Source organism: Trachypithecus francoisi, unplaced genomic scaffold, assembly GCF_009764315.1.
Source record: "Trachypithecus francoisi isolate TF-2019V2 unplaced genomic scaffold, Tfra_2.0 Lachesis_group5, whole genome shotgun sequence".
NCBI lineage: Eukaryota > Metazoa > Chordata > Mammalia > Primates > Cercopithecidae > Trachypithecus > Trachypithecus francoisi.
The window spans coordinates 135,908,134-135,929,881 of record NW_022681470.1 but is presented as its reverse complement, the minus strand read 5'-3'; the positions used below and the strand labels follow the sequence as shown (position 1 = coordinate 135,929,881).

The following is a 21,748-nucleotide window of genomic DNA, read 5'->3' as shown; positions in this document are numbered from 1 at the left end:
CCAGGCACTGTGGGCTCAGGCACAGTCCCCCGACACTACCTATCCAACCCTGCCCTTTGACCAGCCTATCATTACCCTGTCCCCTGAGCAAGCTGTGCCCCTGCCTGGACAAGTGGGGACCCCTGATCCTGACCTCTGACCTCTCCCCAACCCTAACTATGCGTTTGCCTGGCCTACACACTCCACTGCCACAACTGGGTCCCTATTCTACCCAGACAGGCCACACAGAGACCCCTGCCCCCGGCCCAGTCCAAACTGTGGCCAGCTCAAATTAAGCCTCTTAGTCCAGCCTTTGCACGCAAGCTTCCTTTCTCCTGCTTTCCATCCCCTCTCCTCCAACTCCCCTGCCAGAGTTCCAAGGCTGTGGACCCCAGAGAAGGTGGCAGGTGGACCCCGTAGGAGAGCTCTGGGCACATTAGAATCTTCCCAAACTCCAATAATAAAAATTCCAAGACTGGCAGAGTGTGTGTGTGTGTGTGTGTGTGCGCGGTTGTTGGGCGTAGGATAGGTTTCAGGGATGCGCGGTAAGCGGTACCCTTCCTCGGAGGCCCCCACCCCCAGACGCCCCAGGCCGCCTCCCTACTCCCCCTCAGCAGCCCCAGCGGGGACTTTCCGTCGCGGGGAAGGGGCGGGGACCCGGAGCGAAAGGTGCGGAGGCAGCCTGCAGGGGTGGTTCGACTTCCCGTTGCCGCCTCGGGCGCTGTACCCAGAGCTGGGAGCCGAGCAGCGCAGCCGCGCGGGCCCGGCAGGGCTGGGCCGGACTCGGGACGCGCGAGAGGCGCCATGCGGGGAGGCAGGGGCGCCCCTTTCTGGCCGGGGCCGCTGCCCAAGCTGGCGCTGCTGCCTCTGCTGTGGGTGCTTTTCCAGCGGACGCGTCCCCAGGGTGAGTGCTGGAGGGAGCTCGTGTGCCGGGTGCTGCCGCTGCTCTCCCCGCGAAGGCGCCAATGCTTCAGGATAAGCCACGCGTTTGCGGAGCGAAAGGCAGAGAGGTGCAGGCGCCACTTGGCTCCTCCCGGGGCAGGGACCCGGCGACACTGGAGAATGGGCGGCAGCAAGGTCGAACCGGAGCCCCGGGGCGGGGTGAGGGAGCTCTCCAGCTGGTTAACAGGATGTGGCGAGCACAGGGAAAGGGGGGTTTGCACGGAGCCTGGGGAGGCTTCCTGCTGCTCATTTCCCTAAGTCCCCCACCTTGCAATTGTCAGAAGTCCAAGTTCTGAGGTGTGCAGGCGGAAGTGGGGGATTCGACCCCATTTCCTGAGACCCTCTGACTCCCTCTCCAGGCAGCGCCGGGCCACTGCAGTGCTACGGAGTTGGACCCTTGGGCGACTTGAACTGCTCGTGGGAGCCACTTGGGGACCTAGGAGCCCCCTCCGAGTTACACTTCCAGAGCCAAAAGTAGTGAGTACAGGGAGGTGACGTGGGGAAACAGGCTTTGGAGGTGGCCGCTCAAGTCCCAGACTGCCATGGTTGAAAGGTTCTAGGAGTCAAGCCTGGCCAAAATGGTGAAACCCGGTCTATACTAAAAACACACAAAAAATTACCCGGGGGCGGTGGCGCGCTCCTGTAGTCCCCGATACTCAGGAGGCTGAGGCAGGAGAGTCGCTTGAACCCGGGAGGCGGAGGTTGCAGTGAGCCCAGATCTCGCCACTGCACTCCAGCCTGGGGGACAGAGTGAAACTGTCTCAAAAAAAAAAAAAAAAAAAGATAAGGAAAAAGAAAAGTCCCAGGAGTCTGACCCCCTCCCCCAATACTCTTCCACTCCAAAGCCCTTCAGTTCTAGCTTCCCTCGTTTCTCTGCTGTGTCGCCCTGGGCAAATCACTTTCCCTCTTTGAGTCTCCTTTACATTTCTCTGTTAAATAGCAATCATAGGGCCAGGAGAGGTGGCTTGCACCTGTTATCCCAGCATTTTGGGAGGCTGAGGCCGGAGGATCGCTTGAGCCCAAGAGTTCAAGAGTTCAGAGTTTTAGAGAGCCCGTCTCTTTTTCTTTTTTCTTTCTGTTTTTTTTTTTTTTTTTTTGAGATGGAGTTTCGCTCTTGTTGCCCAGGCTGGAGTACAATGGTGCGATCTTGGCTCACTGCAACCTTCGCCTACTGGATTTAAGCGATTCTGCTGCCTCAGCCTCCTGAGTAACTGGGAGTACAGACATGCACCACTAGACCTGGCTAATTTTGTATTTTTAGTAGAGATGGGGGTTTCACCATGTTGGTCAGGCTGGTCTCGAACTCCTGACCTCGTGATCTGCCCGCCTCGGCCTCCCAAAGTGCTGGGATTACAGGCATGAGCTACCGCGCCATTTTTTTTTTTTTTTTTTCCGAGGCAGAGTCTCCCTCTGTCGCCCAGGCTGGAGTGCAGTGGCGTGATATCGGCTCACTGCAAGCTCCACCTCCCGGGTTCACGCCATTCTCCTGCCTCAGCCTCCTTAGTAGCTGGGACTACAGGTGATCGCCACCACACCCAGCTGATTTTTTTTTTTTTTGAGATGGAGTCTCGCTCTGTCACCCAGGCTGGAGTGCAGTGGCCGGATCTCAGCTCACTGCAAGCTCCGCCTCCCGGGTTCACGCCGTTCTCCTGCCTCAGCCTCCCGAGTAGCTGGGACTACAGGCGCCCGCCACCTCGCCCGGCTAGTTTTTTATATTTTTAGTAGAGACGGGGTTTCACCGTGTTAGCCAGGATGGTCTCGATCTCCTGACCTTGTGATCCGCCCATCTCGGCCTCCCAAAGTGCTGGGATTACAGGCTTGAGCCACCGCGCCCAGCCTTTTTTTTTTTTTTTGTATTTTTTAGTAGAGATGGGGTTTCACCGTGTTAGCCAGGATGGTCTCGATCTCCTGACCTCGTGATCCACCCGCCTCAGCCTCCCAAAGTGCTGGGATTACAGGCGTGAGCTACCGTACCCGGCCCAGCCATTTTTTATTTTTAAAATTTGTTTTGAGACAGTCTCATTCTGTCACCCAGGCTGGAGTGCAGTGGCACGATCTTAGCTCACTGCAACCTCTGCCTCTTGGGTTCAAGTGATGCTCCCACCTCAGCCTCCCGAGTAGCTGGGATTACTATAGCTGGTCTTGAACTCCTAACCTCAAGTAATCTACGCACCTCAGCCTCCCAAAGTGCTGGGATTATAGGCGTGAGCCACAGCGCCTGGCCTATTTTCCTTTATTTATATTATAGTTTATGTTTTTTAAGAGAGGGGCTCTCGGCCAGGTGCGGTCGAGCCAGGTCGGCCACTGCACTCCAGCCTGGCAACAGACTGAGACTCTGTCTCAAAAACATAAACATAAAAATAAAAAATAAAAAGGGAAATAATAATAGAACCTGCCTCTGAAGGTTGAGTCTGAGGATTCAAAGAGTTAGGTGCTTGGCAAGGAGAAAATTGCTTCATAATGTGAAGCTGTTTTTTATTGTTGTGTGACATCAGGCAAGTCGCTTAACCTCTCTGAGCATGTTAAAAGATTATTCAGTATGGTGCTGGGGATGGTGCAGTGAAAGAGGTAGACAGAAAGCCCTGCCCACAGTCCAAGGAAGAGACCTGTGTTTCTTCATGATGAATCGTACCTGGAAACTCATAATTTCAAATTGGGCTAAGTGAGGGAAGAGGAAAAGGGCCAATGAAAGATAAGAATGGGAGACAGAGGTCCTGGATATTTTTTTTTTCTTTTTAATAATAATGGTTAAAATACACACAACAGGCCCTGCACAGTAGCTCACGCCTGTAATCCCAGCACTTTGGGAGGCTGAGACAGGCGGATCACCTGAGGTCAGGAGTTGGAGACCAGACTGGCCAACATGGTAAAACCCCGTCTCTACTAAAAATACAAAAATTAGCCAGACTTGGTGGCACATGCCTGTAGTCCCAGCTATTTGGGAGTCTGAGGCAGGAGAATCGCTGGAACTCAGGAGGCAGAGGTTGGAGTGAGCTGAGATAGCACCACTGTACTCCAGCCTGGCAACAGAGCGAGACTCTGTCTAAAAATAAAAAAAATCACACAACATAAAACGTACGACATTTTTAAAATTTGTTTTGGGAACAGTGTCTTACTCCTGTCACCCAGGCTGGTGTACAGTGGGGCAGTCAGCTCACTGCAGCAACTTCCCAGGCTCAGGTGATCCTCCCACCTCAGCCTCCTAAGTAGCTGGGACTACAGGCATGCACCACCATGCCCAGCTAATTTTTTAAATATATTTTTTAGTAGACACAGGGTTTTACCATGTTGCCCAGGCTGGTCTCGAACTCCTGGGCTCAAGAGATCCACCTCCCTCATCCTCCCAAAGTGCTGGGATTACAGGCGTGAGTCCCTGTGCCTGGCCAAAATCTCCGATCCTAACCATTTTTTTTTTTTTTTTTTTTTGAGACGGAGTCTCGCTGTGTCGCCCAAACTGGAGTGCAGTGGCCAGATCTCTGCTCACTGCAAGCTCCGCCCTTCAGGTTCACGCCATTCTCCTGCCTCAGCCTCCCAAGTAGCTGGGACTACAGGCGCCCGCCCTCTCGCCCAGCTAGTTTTTTGTAATTTTTAGTTGAGACGGAGTTTCACCAGGTTAGCCAGGATGGTCTCGATCTCCTGACCTTGTGATCCGCCCGTCTCGGCCTCCCAAAGTGCTGGGATTACAGGCTTGAGCCACCGCGCCCGGCCGATCCTAACCATTTTTAAGTGTCCAGTTCAGTGGCATTAAGTACATACCCATGGTGCTTTCCTGGTTACCATTCACCTCCAGAAGGGGGCCTAGTTCTTTTTGGTTTTTTTTTTGAGATGGAGTTTCGCTCTTGTTGCCAAAGCTGGAGTGCAATGGCTCGATCTCTGCTCACTGCAACCTCCACCTCCCGGGTTCCAGCAATTCTCCTGCCTCAGCCTCCCGAGTAGCTGGGATTACAAGCATGTGCCACCACGCACGGCTAATTTTGTATTTTTAGTAGAGACGGGGTTTCTCCATGTTGATAAGGCTGGTCTTGAACTCCCCACCTCAGATGATCCACCCACCTGGGCCTCCCAAAGTGCTGGGATTACAGGCGTGAGTCCCTGTGCCTGGCCAAAATCTCCGATCCTAACCATTTTTTTTTTTTTTTTTTTTGAGACGGAGTCTCGCTGTGTCGCCCAAACTGGAGTGCAGTGGCCAGATCTCTGCTCACTGCAAGCTCCGCCCTTCAGGTTCACGCCATTCTCCTGCCTCAGCCTCCCAAGTAGCTGGGACTACAGGCGCCCGCCCTCTCGCCCAGCTAGTTTTTTGTAATTTTTAGTTGAGACGGAGTTTCACCAGGTTAGCCAGGATGGTCTCGATCTCCTGACCTGTGATCCGCCCGTCTCGGCCTCCCAAAGTGCTGGGATTACAGGCTTGAGCCACCGCGCCCGGCCGATCCTAACCATTTTTAAGTGTCCAGTTCAGTGGCATTAAGTACATACCCATGGTGCTTTCCTGGTTACCATTCACCTCCAGAAGGGGGCCTAGTTCTTTTTGGTTTTTTTTTTGAGATGGAGTTCGCTCTTGTTGCCAAAGCTGGAGTGCAATGGCTCGATCTCTGCTCACTGCAACCTCCACCTCCCGGGTTCCAGCAATTCTCCTGCCTCAGCCTCCCGAGTAGCTGGGATTACAAGCATGTGCCACCACGCACGGCTAATTTTGTATTTTAGTAGAGACGGGGTTTCTCCATGTTGATAAGGCTGGTCTTGAACTCCCCACCTCAGATGATCCACCCACCTGGGCCTCCCAAAGTGCTGGGATTACAGGCATGAGCCACTGAGCCCGGCAGGGGGCCTAGTTTTAATTGGTGCAGGGATTGGGGAGTCAGAGAAGGTCCCTCTTTTCTATTTTTATTTTAGTTTCATTGATTTACGTATTGATTTTATTTATTTTGGGAAGAGGTCTTATTCTGTCACCTGGGATAGAGGGCAGTGGTGCGATCATAGCTCACTGCAACCTCAAACTCCTGGCTCGAGCCATTTTCCCTCCTCGGCCTCCCCAGTAATTGGAACACAGGAATGTGCCACTAATTTTTAAAAATTTTTTGTGCCGGGCGCGGTGGCTCAAGCCTGTAATCCCAGCACTTTGGGAGGCCGAGACGGGCGGATCACGAGGTCAGGAGATCGAGACCATCCTGACTAACATGGTGAAACCCTGTCTCTACTAAAAAATACAAAAAACTAGCCGGGCCAGGTGGCGGGCGCTTGTAGTCCCAGCTACTCGGGAGGCTGAGGCAGGAGAATGGCGTAAACCTGGAAGGCGGAGCTTGCAGTGAGCTGAGATCCGGCCACTGCACTGTAGCCCGGGCGACAGAGCACAACTCCGTCTCAAAAAAAAAAAAAAAAATTTTTTTTTTGTAGTGGTAGCTCACGTCTGTAATCCCAGCACTTTGGGAGGCTGAGGTGGGAGGACGGTTTGAGCCCAGGAGTTGGAGACCAGCCTGGGCAACAGAGTGAGACCATCTCTATTAAAAAAAAGAAAGAAAGAAAGAAAGAAGAAGAAGAAGAGGAAGAGGAGGGGAAAAAGTAAGAATAATTTTAAAAGTAAATAAATAAGTAATTTTTTTGGTAGGGACAGAGTCTTGCTCTGTTGCCTAAGCTAGTCTGGAACTCCTGGGCTCAAGCGATCCTCCCACCTTGCCCTCCCAAAATGCTGGAATTACAGGTGCCATTATGCCCAGCCTGTAATTTTGTACTCTTTGACCATGATTTTCTCTCCCAGCCTGTGTAGTCACCAGTTTACTCTGTCCCTAGGAGGAGTTCAAATGTTTTAGATTCCATGTATCAATGAAAACATGTGGTGTTTGTCCTTCCGTGTCCTATTTCACATAACATATTGTTCTCCGTTTCCATCCAGGTTGTTACAAATTACAGGATTTCCTTTTTTTTTTTTTTTTTGAGACAGAATCTCACTCTGTCGCCCAGGCTGGAGTACAGTGGCACGATCTCAGCTCACTGCAACCTCCGTCTCCCCGGTCCAAGCGATTCTCTTGCCTCAGCCTCCCGGGTAGCTGAGATTACAGGTGCGCATCTCCACATCTGGCTAATTTTTGTATTTTTATAGAGCCGAGTTTCACCATGTTGGCCAGGCTGATCTCAAACTCTTGATCTCAAGTGATCCACCCACCTCGGCCTCCCAAAGTGCTGGGATTACAGGCGTGAGCAAGAAAAAAAAAGGAAAATACACACGCAGTGTATTTTATTCTTTTTTTTTTTTTTTGAGACGGAGTCTCTCTCTGTTGCCCAGGCTGGAGTGCAGTGGCCGGATCTCAGCTCATTGCAAACTCCGCCTCCCGGGTTCACGCCATTCTCCTGCCTCAGCCTCCCGAGTAGCTGGGACTACAGGCGCCCGCCACCTCGCCCGGCTAGTTTTTTTGTATTTTTTTAGTAGAGACGGGGTTTCAGCGTGTTAGCCAGGATGGTCTCGATCTCCTGACCTCGTGATCCGCCCATCTTGGCCTCCCAAAGTGCTGGGATTACAGGCTTGAGCCACCGCACCTGGCCTTTTTTTTTTTTTTTTTTGAGACAAAGTCTCGTTCTGTCGCTCAGGCTGGAGTGCAATGGTGCAATATCGGCTCACTGCAACCTCCGCCTCCTGGGTTCAAGCGATTCTCCAGCTTTAGCCTCCTAAGTAACTGGGATAACAGGCGTGCACCATCAGGCCTGGCTAATTTTTGCATTTTTAGTAGAGATGGGGTTTCACCATGTTGGTCAGGCTGGTCTCAAACTCCTGACCCGAATTCTGCCCACCTTAGCCTCCCAAAATGCTGGGATTGCAGGCGTGAATCACCACGCCCAGCCCCACATATTCTTGATCTGTACATCTGGTGATGGACGCATTCCATATATTGGCTATTGTGAGTAGTGCTGCATTGGGAAGACAGACGTCCATTGGACAAACATTTCATTTCCTTATTATTTTTATTCATTTATTTTTTTGAGACAGAGTCTCACTCTGTTGCCCAGGCTGGAGTGCAGTGGCTCAATCTCGGGTCACTGCAACCTCCATTTCACGAGTTCAAGCGATTCTCCTGCCTCCCAAGTAGCTGGGACTACAGGCGTCTGCCACCACACATGGCTAATTTTTGTATTTTTAGTAGAGATGGGGTTTCACGATGTTGTCCAGACTGGTCTCCAACTCCTGGCTTCAAGTGATCCTCCTGCCTTGGCCACCCGAAGTGCTGGGATTACAGGCGTGAGCCACCACACCTGGTCCCTCTTACTATTTGTCAAACACACCAGGCACAGTTTGGCCTCCAGGCCTTTGCACCCTGTGTTTCCTCTTCATGGAATGCTGTTCTTCTAGCTACTGCATGGTTCTGTCCTCATCTCCTTCAGGCCTTTATTCAAATGTCTCCTCAGGCTAGGTGTGATGGTCCCCCCCGCCCCCCTCCCCCCACCTCACCGCCCCACCACACCTGTAATCCCAACACTGGGAGGCCAAGGGGGGTGGTGGTGGGGATTGCTTGAGGCCAGGAGTTCCAGACCAGTCTGGCCAACAGAGCGAGAACCTCTCTCTCTCCTTTTTTTTTTTTTTTTTTTTTTTTTTTTGAGACAGAGTCTCACTCTGTTGCCAGGCTGGAGTGCAGTGGTGCGATCTTGGCTCACTGCAACCTCTGACTCCCTGGTTCAAGCGATTCTCCTGCCTCAGCCTCCCAAGTAGCTGGGATTACAGGCACACGCCACCATGCCCAGCTAGTTTTTGTATTTTTAGTAGAGACGGGGTTTCACTGTGTTGGCCAGGATAGTCTCGATCTCTTGACCTCGTGATACGCCTGCCTCGGCCTCCCAAAGTGCTGGGATTACAGGCGTGAGCTACCGCACCTGGCCTCTCTCTTTCTATATATATGGTGTTTTTGTTGCTGTTTTTGAGACAGGGTCTTACCCTGTCACCCAGGCTGGAGTGCAGTGGCATGATTCCAACTCAACCTCCTGAGTTCAGTCAACCCTCCCACCCCAGCTGCTCAAGTAGCTGGAACCACAGGTGTGCACCACCACCCCTGGCTAATTTTTAAAACATTTTTTGTAGAGATGCGAGGTCTCAGTATGTGATTGCTTGAGGCCGAGAGTTACAGGAGACCAGCCTGGGCAACATAGCAAGACCCCATTTCTACAAAAAATTTAAAAATTAGCTGGGCACTGTGATGCACACCTGTTATCCCAGCTACTCTGGAGACTGAGTCAGGAGGATTGCTTGAACCTAGGAGTTCAAGGTTGCAGTGATCTATGATCCCACCGCTCCAGTGACAGAGTGAGATCGTGTCTCTAAAAAAAAAAAGAGGACAGGACTGGGCGTGGTGACTCATGCCTGTAATCCCAGCACTTTGGGAGGCTGAGACAGGCGGATCACCTGAGGTCAGAGTTCGAGACCAGCCTGACCAACATGGAGAAACCCTGTCTCTACTAAAAGTATAAAATTATCTGGGCGTGGTGGCGCATGCCTGTAATTCCAGCCACTAGGGAGGCTGAGGCAGGAGAATCGCTTGAACCTGGGAGGCAGAGGTTGCAGTGAGCCAAGATCGCACCATTGCGCTCCAGCCTGGGCAACAAGAGCAAAAATCCGTCCCAAAAAATAAAAAGACGAAAGAGAGAGAGAGAGAGAGAGAGAGGGAGGGAGGGAGGGAGGGAGGGAAAGAAAGAAAAAGAGAGAAAAGAGCAGTTACGACCGGGCATGGTGGCTCATGCCTATAATCTTAGCACTTTGGGAGGCTGAGGTGTGTGTGTGTGTGTGTGTATATCACTTGAGGTCAGGAGTTAGAGACCAGCCTAGCCAACATGTGAAACCACATCTCTACTAAAAATACAAGAAAATTAGCCAGGTGTGGTGGCACACGCCTGTAATTCTAGCTACTTGGGAGGATGAGGTGGGAGGATCACTTGAACCAGGAGGAAGAGGCTGCAGTAAGCCAAGATCACAACATTACAGTCCAACCTAGGTGACTGTGTCAAAAAAAAAAAAAAAAGCAGTTACATTTATTACCCTCATTTTGTAGATGAGGAAACTAACGCACAGACACGTTAAGTCACTTACTCAAGGCCACACAGCTCTGAAGCAGCAGAGATGGGATTTGAACCCAAACAGAAAAAAAAAAGGCTGCAGCCACTCTGTTGGCACAAGGGTGGTTATCAGTGGCCCTGGCTGTAGCCAAGTGTACATCTCACCCCCGCCTCTCTCCTCACAGCCGTGCCAACAAAACCCAGACTGTGGCAGTGGCAGCCAGGCAGAGCTGGGTGGCCATTCCTCGGGAACAGCTCACCATGTCTGACAAGCTCCTTGTCTGGGGCACTAAGGCAGGCCAGCCTCTCTGGACCCCCATCTTCGTGAACCTGGAAACCCAAAGTAATGTGGCCGGAGGGTGGGGTGTTCTATGTGGGGTGGGTGTTCTTGGAGGGCATGGCTCACTACACCCTGGTTTCCCCTTCCCCAGTGAAGCCAAATGCCCCCCGGCTGGGCCCTGAGGTGGACGTTTCCGAGGATGAGCCCCTGGAGGCCATTGTCCATTGGGCCCCACCTACATGGCCGTCTCATAAAGTTCTGATCTGCCAGTTCCACTACCGAAGATGTCAGGAGGCAGCCTGGACCCTGGTGAGTGCTGGGGTCCTTTTCTCCCCACCCTATCCTGGGCAGGGACTGAGGCAACATCCCCTAGTCTGAGACCCAGCCAAGGACTCATTCTGTGCCTGCCCCTGAGCCTGTCTGCATCCCACACAAAATGCCTGCATGTGCTTCTTGTTCAGTTACAAATTCTCCTCCCATGGCCGGGCGCGGTGGTTCACGCCTGTAATCCCAGCACTTTGGGAGGCCGAAGGGGACAGATCACTTGAGGTCAAGAGTTCGAGACCAGCGTGGCCAACATGGGCGAAATCCCGTCTCCACTAAAGATACAAAAATTAGCCGGGCATGGTGGTGGGTGCCTGTAATCCCAGCTACTGAAGGCTGAAGCAGGATTCACTGGAACCCGAGAGGTGGAAGTTGCAGTGAGCCGAGATTGGGCCACTGCACTCCAGCCTGAGCGACAGAGCGAGACTCAGTCTCAACAAGAAATTTTTTTTTCTCCTGCCAAAATAATCTATCACCCCGTCATGGTGGCTAATTCCTAAAATCCCAGCACCTTGGGAGGCTGAGGCAGGAGGATCACTTGAGGCCAGGAGTTCAAGACCAGCCTGGGCAATTTAGGGAGACCTCATCTCTATGAAAAAAGTGAAACAATTATGAGGGTATGGTGGCTCGTGCCTGGCGTCCCAGCTACTCAGGAGGCCGAGGCAGGAGGATTGTTTGAGGTCAAGAGTTTGAGGACAGCCTGGGCAGGATAGCAAGACTCGTCTCTAAGAAGTTAAAAAATAATCTGGCCAAGTGTAGTGGCTCACACCTGTAATCCCAGCACTGTAGGAGGCCAAGGAGGGTGGATCACCTGAAGGTCAGGAGTTCGGGACCAGCCTGGCCAACACGGTGAAACCCCATCTCTACTAAAAGTACAAAAAGGTAGCTGGGTGTGTTAATGGGTGCTTGTAGTCCCAGCTACTTGAGAGGCTAAGGCAGGAGGATGGCTTGAACCTGGGAGGCGGAGGTTGCAGTGAGCCGAGATCGTGCCACTGCATTCCAACCTGGCAACAGAGCAAGACTCTGTCTCAAAAAAAAAAAAAGAGTTGAGAGTTGTGATTATTCATGCAATTCAGAGCAACACTGAGATGCAGAATTTTTTTTTTTTTTTTTTTTTTTTTGAGACGGAGTCTCGCTGTGTTGCCCAGGCTGGAGTGCAGTGGCCGGATCTCAGCTCACTGCAAACTCCGCCTCCTGGGTAGCTGGGACTACAGGTGCCTGCCACCTCGCCCGGCTAGTTTTTTGTATTTTTTTTTTAGTAGAGACGGAGTTTCACCGTGTTAGCCGGGATGGTCTCGATCTCCTGACCTCGTGATCCGCCCGTCTGGCCTCCCAAAGTGCTGGGATTACAGGCTTGAGCCACCGCGCCCGGCCAGAATTTTTTTTTTTTTGAGACGGAGTTTTGCTCTTATTGCCCGGGCTGGAGTGCAGTGGCAGGATCTCGGCTCACTGTAACCTCTGCCATCTGGGTTCAAGCGATTCTCCTGCCTCAGCCTCCCAAGTAGCTGGGATTACAGGCATGCGCCATCATGCCTGGCTAATTTTGTGTTTTTAGTAGATATGGGGTTTCTCCATGTTGGTCAGGTTGGTCTTGAACTCCTGACCTCAAGTGATCAGCCTGCCTGGGCCTCCCAAAGTCCTGGGATTACAGGTGTGAGCCACCGTACCCGGTCCCCTTGGTTTTTTTTTTTTGAGACGGAGTCTTGCTCTGTTGCCCAGGCTGGAGTGCAGTGGCACCATTTCAGCTCACTGCAACCTCCATCTCCCAGGTTCAAGCGATTCTCCCACCTCAGCCCCCCAAGTAGGTGGGATTACAGGCATGTGCCACCATGCCCAGCTAAGTTTTTTTTTCGGTAGAGATGGGGTTTTGCTCTGTTGGCCAGGCTGGTCTCAAACTCCTGACCTCAGGTGATCCACCTGCCTCCACCTCCCAAAGTGCTGGGATTACAGGTGTGAGCCACCTCACCTGGCTGAGAGGCAGACTTTGGAATCTGACTACCTCAGTGCTCAGCTCCAGCACACCAACTCTGTGACCTTGGGCTAGTCACTTTCCCTCTCTGGGCCTCAGTTCCCTCGTCTGTAAAATGAGAAAATAATAGAAGTTACCACTTCCTGCTATACCTAACACATAGAGTGACCACCTTTTCTCTGTCTGCTCAGGATTGTGCCAATTTTTCTGACAGGCCCATGTTCTGGAAACCCCCTTGGTCCTGGGCAAATACAAACAGTTGCTCGCTCTGCTGATAGATAAGTTCAAGTACCAGCTAGGCGCAGTGGCTCTAATCCCAGCACTTTGGGAGGCCGAGGTGGGCAGATCACCTGAAATCAGGAATTCAAGACCAGCCTGGCCAAGATGGTGAAACCCCGACTCTACTAAAAATACAAAAATTGGCTGGGCACGGTGGCTCACACCTGTAATCCCAGCAGTTTGGGAGGCCGAGGCGGGTGGATCACGAGGTCAGGAGATCAAGACCATCCCAGCTAACATGGTGAAATCCCATCTCTACTAAAAATACAAAAAATTAGTGGGGTGTAGTAGCGGGTGCCTATAGTCCCAGCTACTTGGGAGGCTGAGGCAGGAGAATGGCGTGAACCCGGGAGGTGGAGCTTGCAGTGAGCTGAGATTGCGCCACTGCACTCTAGCCTGGGCAACAGAGCGAGACTCCGTCTCAAAAAAAAAAAAAAAAAAAAAGACTCCGTCTCAAAAAACATAAAAAAGCCAGGTGTGGTGACAGGTGCCTGTAATCCCAGCTACTCAGGAGGCTGAGGCAGGAGAATCACTTGAACTCAGGAGGGAGCGGTTGCAGTGAGCCAAGATTGCACCACTGCACTCTAGCCTGGGCCACAGAATGAGACTGTCTCTAAATGAAAAGCAAAGTCCAAAAAAAAAACGATAAGTTCAAATACCCTTGACTCAGGCCCTGGGCCCATCACGCTCACCTGTCTCTCCCCCAGCTGGAACTGGAGCTGAGGACCATACCCCTGGCCCCTGTTGAGATCCAAGATTTGGAGCTAGCCACTGGCTACCAAGTGTATGGCCGCTGCCGAATGGAGAAAGAAGAGGATTTGTGGGGCGAGTGGAGCCCCATTTTGTCCTTCCAGACACCGCCTTCTGGTGAGGATATCTGGGCTTGCCCTCAATCCACGCCCCTCCCACCCGCGGAAGTCTGTCCAATCATGTCCCACTCATTTGTTCCCCCGTTTCCTCATCCTTGCCAGCTCCAAAAGATGTGTGGGTATCAGGGAACCTCTGTGGGGCGCCTGGAGGAGAGGAACCCTTGCTTCTGTGGAAGGTGAGCTTCAGGGACCAGTTACATTTCTCTGCACGTGTCAGGAATCCCCTAAATAACAATGACATAAGGCCGGATGCAGTGGCTCACGCTTGTAATCCCAGCACTGTGGGAGGCCGAGGAGGGTGGATCATTTGAGGTCAGGAGTTGGGAGACCAGCCTGGCCAACATGGTGAAACCCCATCTCTACTAAAAATACAAAATTAGCTGGGTGTGATGGCAGGCGCCTGTAATCCCAGCTACTCGGGAGGCTGAGGCAGGAACATCACTTGAACCCAGTAGGTGGAGGTTGCAGTGAGCCGAGATCGCGCCACTTCACTCCAGTCTGGGTAACAGAACGAGACTCAGTCTCAAAAAACAAAACAAAACAAGAAAAAGCTTCACTGACCAGTGGTTTATCAGGTGACCTCAGGGAGACACATACATGTGCCTGATGAATGGGAGACATTAACCCTTTGTTCCCTTCATCCCTCAGGCCCCAGGGCCCTGTGTGCAGGTGAGCTACAAACTCTGGTTCTGGGTTGGAGGTCGTGAGCTGAGTCCGGAAGGAGTTACCTGCTGCTGCTCCCTTATTCCCAGCGGGGCAGAGTGGGCCAGAGTGTCCGCTATCAACGCCACAAGCTGGGAGCCTCTCACCAACCTCTCTCTGGTCTGCTTGGGTAAGAGACTGTGACCTTCCTCAGCTCGGCGCCCTGGAGGGGCGGGAGGTGGCTTCCTGAGTGGCCAGCTGAGACTTCTCTCCACCTTCCAGATTCCGCCTCTGCCCCTCATAGCGTGGTGGTCAGCAGCATCGCTGGGAGCACGGAGCTACTGGTGACCTGGCGACCGGGGCCTGGGGAGCCACGGGAGCATGTAGTGGACTGGACTCGAGATGGGGACCCCTTGGAGAAACTCAACTGGGTCCGGCTTCCCCCGGGGAACTTCAGTGCTCTGTTACCGGGTGAGGCCCTGGGACACCTGGGTTTCCATCCCCGCTGTTAAAACACAGTGGACAGATGGGTGGACTTGTAAGAGGGAGTGCTATGATTAAAGCAGTGTGATGACCGGGCTTGGTGGCTCACGCCTGTAATCCCAGCACTTTGGGAGGCTGAAAGGGGCGGATCACCTGAGGTCAGGAGTTCGAGAGCAGCCTGGCCAAGATAGTGAAACCCCGTCTCTACTAAAAATACAAAAATTAGTGGGGCGTGGTGGCACACACCTGTAGTTCCAGCTACTTGGAAGGCTGAGGCAGGAGAATCGCTTGAACCTGGGAGGTGGAGGTTGCAGTGAGCCAAGATTGCGCCACTGCACTCTAACCTGGGTGACAGAGTGAGACTCAGTTTCAAAAAATAAATAAATAAATAAATAATAAGTAGTGTGAATTCACACAAGACTTTTTTTTTTTTTTTTTTTTTGCTTTTTGGAGGCAAGATCCCACTCTGTGGCCCAGGCTAGAGTGCAATGGCACCATCTCAGCTCACTGCAACCTCCATCTTCTGGGTTCAAGTGATTCTCGTGACTCAGCTTCCTGAGTAGCTGGGACTACAGGAGCGTGCCACCACACTCGGTTAATTTTTTTTTTTTTTTTTAGTGGAAACTGGGTTTCACCATGTTGCTTTGGCTGGTCTCCAATTCCTGACCTCAAGTGATCTGCCTGCCTTTGCCTCCCAAAGTGCTTGGATTACAGGCATGAGCCACCGTGCCCAGCCTAACTTTTCTTTTTTTCTTTTCTTTTTTTTCTTTTTTTGAGATGGAGTCTGGCTCTGTCACCCAGGCTGGAGTGCAGTGGCACGATCTCAGCTCACTACAGCCTTTACCTCCTGGGTTCAAGCGATTCTCATGCCTCAGCCTCCAGGGAGTAACTGGGATCACAGGCGCCCGCCGCCATGCCCAGCTAATCTTTTTATTTTTAGTAGAGACGGGGTTTCACCGTGGTTGGCCAGGATGGTATCAAACTCCTGACCTCAAGAGATCCACCCGCCTCGGCCTCCCAAAATGATGGGATGACAGGAGTGAGCCACCACACCTGGCCCTTCTGTTGCTGTTGTTGTTGTTGTTGAGACGGAGTCTCGCTCTGTCGCCCAGGCTGGAGTGCAGTGGCGTGATCTCGGCTCACTGCAAGCTCTGCCTCCCGAGTTCATGCCATTCTCCTGCCTCAGCCTCCCCAGTAGCTGGGACTACAGGTGCCCACTACCACGCCTGGCTAATTTTTTTTTTTTTTTTTTGTATTTTTGTATTTTTAGTAGAAATGGAGATTCACCGTGTTAGCCAAGATGGTCTGATCTCTTGACCTCGTGATCGGCCCTCTTCAGCCTCCAGAGTGCTGGGATTTCAGGCGTGAGCCACCACCCCCAACATCTTTTTTTTTTTTTTTTTAAAGAGATGAGTCTCACTCTTGTCAGCCAGGCTGGACTGCAGTGGTGTGATCTCAGCTCACTGCAGTGTAAACCTCCATGGCTCAAGCATTCCTCCCACCTCAGCGCCCTGAGGAGCTGGGATTACAGGCATACGCCACCAAGCCCAGATAGTTTTTGTATTTTTTGTAGAGGTGGGGTTTCTCCATGTTGCCCAGGCTATTCTTGAACTCCTGACCTCAGGCAATCCCCCTGTCTTGGCCTCCCAAAGTGCTGGGGTGACAGGCATGAGCCACCATACCTGGCAAGAAATCTTTATTAATTAGTTACTTAATTAAAGGACTTGGAAGAACTGCGAAGATGTTGGGTGAGAAATTTAGGACACAGTCCCAAGACCCACAAGGATATACGAACCAAAGAAGCAAAGGCACAATTATGGAAAATTCCCAGTTGAGGAAGGCTATGTGGATGTGATAGGGTTTAGAGGAGGGACTGCAGCAGCCTCAGTTACCATAGTAGGTGCTGTCAGTTGCCTGCTCATATCTGTTTGACCACGTCAGACCCCTTAGGCCTCTCTCCCAGCTGCCTACAGTTAAGTTTCCTGGCCTGAGGGCTTTTTCTGGTCACTGAGGCATTTTGCCTGCTGGAGAAGCAAGATGGAAATATCGAGGAGTTAAGAGCCCTCAGGAGCAGCCCTCAGCCATGACTAATGAGGCTTGGTGGATTAATACCCCAGCTTCCTCCTCCTGAGCTGGGCTGACTCTATGATGTCTGCTCTCTGCTGCCCCCAAGAGGTCCCCCATGGGACTGCGTCTCAGTTGTCCACAGAACTTGTTCCTTCCCCATTTCACTCCCCTACTGCCCTATTGGGGTTTTCTGGGATTACCTCCTAGATAAATGACTTACACTCAGATCCTTATCTCAGGGTGTCCTGGGGAACCCAATGAAGACACCTAGCAAGTAGGAAATGGGCATGGGAAGGAGAGCCAATTCTAACTGGTCTTTGTTCCTTTGTCACTCAGGGAATTTCACAGTCGGGGTCCCCTATCGAATCACTGTGACCGCAGTTTCTGCTTTGGGTTTGGCCCCTGCACCCCCCATCTGGGGGTTCAGAGAGGAACTAGGTAAGAGGTGGGGCTGGAGGATGGGGGGCTCCTGTAACCCAGGCCGACCTTGACCTACTGCCTTCCTCCCCAGCACCCCTAGTGGGGCCAACGCTTTGGCGACTCCAAGATGCCCCTCCAGGGACCCCCGCCATAGCGTGGGGAGAGGTCCCAAGGCACCAGCTTCGAGGACACCTCACCCACTACACCTTGTGTGCCCAGGGTGGAATCAGCCCCTCCGTCTGCATGAATTGTGAGCTTCTCTGCCTGCCAACCTATCCTCCCAGCCCCCACAAGACCCACCCATCAGTCAACCCCACCCCTTGTCCCCACGTGGGCCTCTTTGGCCCATACATAGTGTCCTCAATTCCCTCTTGGCTATCAATGTAATGAACTTTCATTTGGCCATTAAAAATGAGGATGCCAATCTATATTTATCGACATTGACAGATGCCTGTCATATTTTATTAGTGAAAAAGATAAAAGGATGTCAAAATTCCATGGTACGGCTCCACTTTTTTTTTTTTTTTGAGACGGAGTCTTGCTTTGTCACCCAGGCTGGAGTGCAACGGTGCAATCTTGGCTCGCTGCAACCTCCTCCTCCCAGGTTCAAGCGATTCTCCTGCCTCAGCCTCCTGAGTAACTGGGATTACAGGCATGCACCACCATGCCTGGCTAATTTTTGTATTTTTAGTAGAGACGGGGTTTCACCATGTTGGTCAGGCTGGTCTCGAACTCCTGACCTCATGATCCACCCACCTCGGCCTCCCAAAGTGCGGGGACTATAGGCTTGAGTCACCGCGCCCAGCCTATATATAATTTTAAATATATATATAGAAGGCCTGGCATGGTGGATCACGCCTGTAATCCCCACACTTTGGGAGGCAAAGGCAGGCAAATCACTTGAGGTCAGGAGTTTGAGACCAGCCTGGCCAACATAGTGAAACCTCATCTCTACTAAAAATACAAAATTAGCCAGGCCTGGTGGCGCAGCCTGTAGTCCAGCTACTCAGGAGGCTGAGCACTAGAATTGCTTGAACCCGGGGGGTGGAGGTTGCAGTGAGCCGAGATTGTGCAAAGACAAACTAAATAATATCTAAGCAGTGTATAAGATGGTGATAACTGCTGAGTAGAGAATGAAGCCAGGGGCTGGGCAAGGTGGCTCACACCTATAAACCCAGCACTTCGGGAGGCCGAGGCGGGCAGATCACCTGAGACCAGGAATTTGAGACCAGCCTGACCAATATGGTAAAACCCTGTCTCTACTAAAAATAGAAAAATTAGCCAGATGTGGTGGCAGGCACCTGTAGTCCCAGCTACTCAGGAGGCTGACACAGCAGAATTGCTTGAACCTAGGAGGTGGAGGTTGCAGTGAACTGAGATCACACCACTGCATTCCATCCTGGACAACAGAGTGTTACAGAGCGAGACTCCATCCCAAAAAAAAAAAAAAAGAGGCTGGGTGCGGTGGCTCAAGACTGTAATCCCAGCACTTTGGGAGGCCGAGACGGGCGGATCACGAGGTCAAGAGATCGAGACCATCCTGGCTAACGCGGTGAAACCCCGTCTCTACTAAAAAATACAAAAAACTAGCCGGGTGAGGTGGCGGGCGCCTGTAGTCCCAGCTACTCGGGAGGCTGAGGCAGGAGAATGGCGTAAACCCAGGAGGCGGAGCTTGCAGTGAGCTGAGATCCAGCCACTGCACTCCAGCCTGGGCGACAGAGCGAGATTCCGCCTCAAAAAAAAAAAAAAGACTCAAACAAGGAAGGTGGGTGGTGAAGGGGGTGCAATTTCAAATAGAGTGGGGTCAAGGAAAGTCTCATGGAAGAGGTGACCTTTGAGCAAAGGCCTAAAAGAGATGAGGAGGGAGCCATGCTGATATCTGGGAGAAAGTGTTGCGGACAGCAGGAAGAGCACATGCAAAGGCCCTGTGGTAGGCTTGACCACCTCCCTAACTTCTTTGGTTGTGTTCTCCAGTGAGTGGCAACACACAGAGTGTCACCCTGCCTGACCTTCCTTGGGGTCCCTGTCAGCTGTGGGTGACAGCATCTACCATCGCTGGACAGGGCCCTCCTGGTCCCATCCTCCGGCTTCATCTACCAGGTAGGGGGGTTGGGATGGGATTGCCACAGGGAGGGGATGCGCTCCAGGTAGCGTCTGGAGTCATTACTTGGAAGCTGGTGCAGTGACTCACCCCTGTAATCCTAACACTCTGGGAGGCTGAAGCAGGAGAATCACTTGAGCCCAGGAGTTCGACACCAGCCTGGGCAACATAGTGAGACCCCATCTCTACAAAAAACAATTAGCTGGATGTGGTAGCGTGCGCCTGTGGTCCCAGCTCCTGGACAGGCTGAGGCTGGAGGATCGCTTGAGCCTGGGAGTTGGAGGCTGCAGTATGCTGATTACACTACTGCACTCCAGCCTGGGCAACAGAGCAAGACCCTGTCTTTAAAAAATTAAGAATTGCCAGGCACAGTGGCTCACACCTGTAATCTCAGCACTTTTGGGAGGCCGAGGTGGGTGGATCAGTTGAGGTCAGGAGTTTGAGACCAGCTTGACCAATGTGGTGAAACTCTGTCTCTACTAAAAATACAAAAATTAGCTGGGCGTGGTGGCGTGCGGCTGTAATCCCAGCTACTTGGGAGATTGAGACAGGAGAATTACTTGAACCCAGGAGGCAGACGTTGCAGTGAGCCGAGATCGCACCACTGCACTCCAGCCTGGGTGACAGGGCAAGACTCCGTCTCAAAAATATAAAAAATTAAGAATGATCTCTTCCCTACCCTACCAGATAACACCCTGAGGTGGAAAGTCCTGCCAGGCATCCTGTTCTTGTGGGGCTTGTTCCTGATGGGGTGTGGTCTGAGCCTGGCCACCTCTGGAAGGTGAGGCTGTCAGATACATGCATCTCTGCCCACGTGGGTAAGGCAGCTGGGCATTTCGCTGAGCTTCCGGGGGGCGTGAAGGGAGGCCTCGGGGCTCAATCACATTCATGAACCCTGCACCCTGGGCTGGGGCATCTGACCATCTGGATCCGCTGCCCTGACTCCTCCTGGCTTGCCAGGTGCTACCACCTATGGCACAAGGTGCTGCCCCGCTGGGTCTGGGAGAAGATTCCTGATCCTGCCAACAGCAGTTCAGGCCAGCCCCACATGGAGGTGAGTCAAAGGGCCGGCTAGTCGGAGCCCGCTGGGGCAGTGGGTAGAGGGTGAGGGGTAGGTGGGGGAGGCTGGGGTAGGATTACAAGCTCCTCATCTCTTCCCAGCAAGTGCCTGAGGCCCAGCCCCTTGGGGACTTGCCCATCCTGGAAGTGGAGGAGATGGAGCCCCCGCCGGTTATGGAGTCCTCCCAGCCCCCCCAGGTCACCGCCCCGCTTGACTCTGGGTATGAGAAGCACTTCCTACCCACACCTGAGGAGCTGGGCCTTCTGGGTCCCCCCAGGCCACAAGTTCTGGCCTGAACCACACCTCTGGCTGAGGACTGCCAGCCAGGCCAGAGGGATGCTCATGCAGATTGCACTCCAGTCCTGGATTAGCTCTCTTGATGGATGAAGACACTGAGGGCTGAGAGAGTCTGAGTCACTTACCTGAGGACTCTCAGCCAGGCAAAGGTGGGATCGAAGGACCCCTATAGAGAAGGGCTTGGCCCCCATGGGGAAGGCATGGATGGAAGATGGAGCAAAGAAAAATACATGAAATTGGCTGCCTGCCAAAATCTGTTCCGCTATAACAGAATTGCATTCGGACCCCAGCACAGTGGTTCACGCCTATAATCCCAGCACTTTGGCAGGCCAAGGTGGAAGGATCACTTAAGGCCGGGAGTTCGAGACCAGCCTGGGCAACAGAGCAAGACCCCTAACTACAAAAATGAAACATCAAAAACAAAAACAATTAGCTGGGCATGATGGCATACATCTGTAGTCCTAGCTACTTGGGAGGCTGAGGTGGGAGGACTGGTTGAGCCCAGGAGTTCGAAGCTGCAGGGAGCTCTGATTGCACCACTGCACTCCAGGCTGGGAGACAGAATGAGACCTTATCTTAAAGTTAAATAAATAAAACACGAAAAGAAAAAAGAAAAAAAACACTGCATTTGGGCATCATCTCAGCTCCCTTGCAGCCAGGTGCAGCATGGACTGAGTTCTTGGCAACAGAATGTGGTCAGAAGTGACGTGCCAACACAGGGTCTGGGTGGGGACTCCCCCACACACTTTCCTTGCCTATGAGCTGGAACATAACACATGCCTATGATCCAGCTTTGGCCATACCCAAGGGGAAGGTGGAGCAAGAAATGAAAAGGAACCTGAATCCCTGAATGACTGCATGGATCAGAACCAGAGAAAAATAAACTTTTATATTTTTATAGCTACTGTAGCTTTGAGGTCTTTCTGTTACAGCAGCTCAATCTATACTCTTACTGATTCATCATCTTTGACTGTAGCAGGGTTAAGCCTTAAATTTCCCACCAAGAGAT

At 52.3% G+C, this 21,748-nt stretch overlaps 1 protein-coding gene across 1 annotated transcript; it reads left to right on the top strand.

Moving 5' to 3' along the window:
* Positions 1-307: 307 nt before the first annotated feature.
* Positions 308-21,648, top strand: IL27RA (interleukin 27 receptor subunit alpha). Its single transcript, XM_033195883.1, has 14 exons — positions 308-883; positions 1,281-1,398; positions 10,134-10,291; positions 10,380-10,537; positions 13,508-13,667; positions 13,772-13,845; positions 14,318-14,501; positions 14,594-14,782; positions 17,198-17,299; positions 17,373-17,531; positions 19,256-19,381; positions 20,070-20,163; positions 20,343-20,436; positions 20,544-21,648. Exons 1-14 carry the CDS (start codon positions 784-786, stop codon positions 20,736-20,738), a joined length of 1,911 nt encoding a protein of 636 aa, XP_033051774.1. The 5' UTR covers positions 308-783; the 3' UTR covers positions 20,739-21,648.
* Positions 21,649-21,748: the final 100 nt, after the last annotated feature.

Coding starts and splice junctions, on each gene's coding strand:
- IL27RA (XM_033195883.1), top strand. CDS start 784: ATGCGGGGAGGCAGGGGCGCCCCTTTCTGGCCGGGGCCGCTGCCCAAG. Junction 19,382..20,069: donor CCTCCGGCTTCATCTACCAG/GTAGGGGGGTTG, acceptor CTACCCTACCAG/ATAACACCCTGAGGTGGAAA. Junction 20,437..20,543: donor CAGGCCAGCCCCACATGGAG/GTGAGTCAAAGG, acceptor ATCTCTTCCCAG/CAAGTGCCTGAGGCCCAGCC.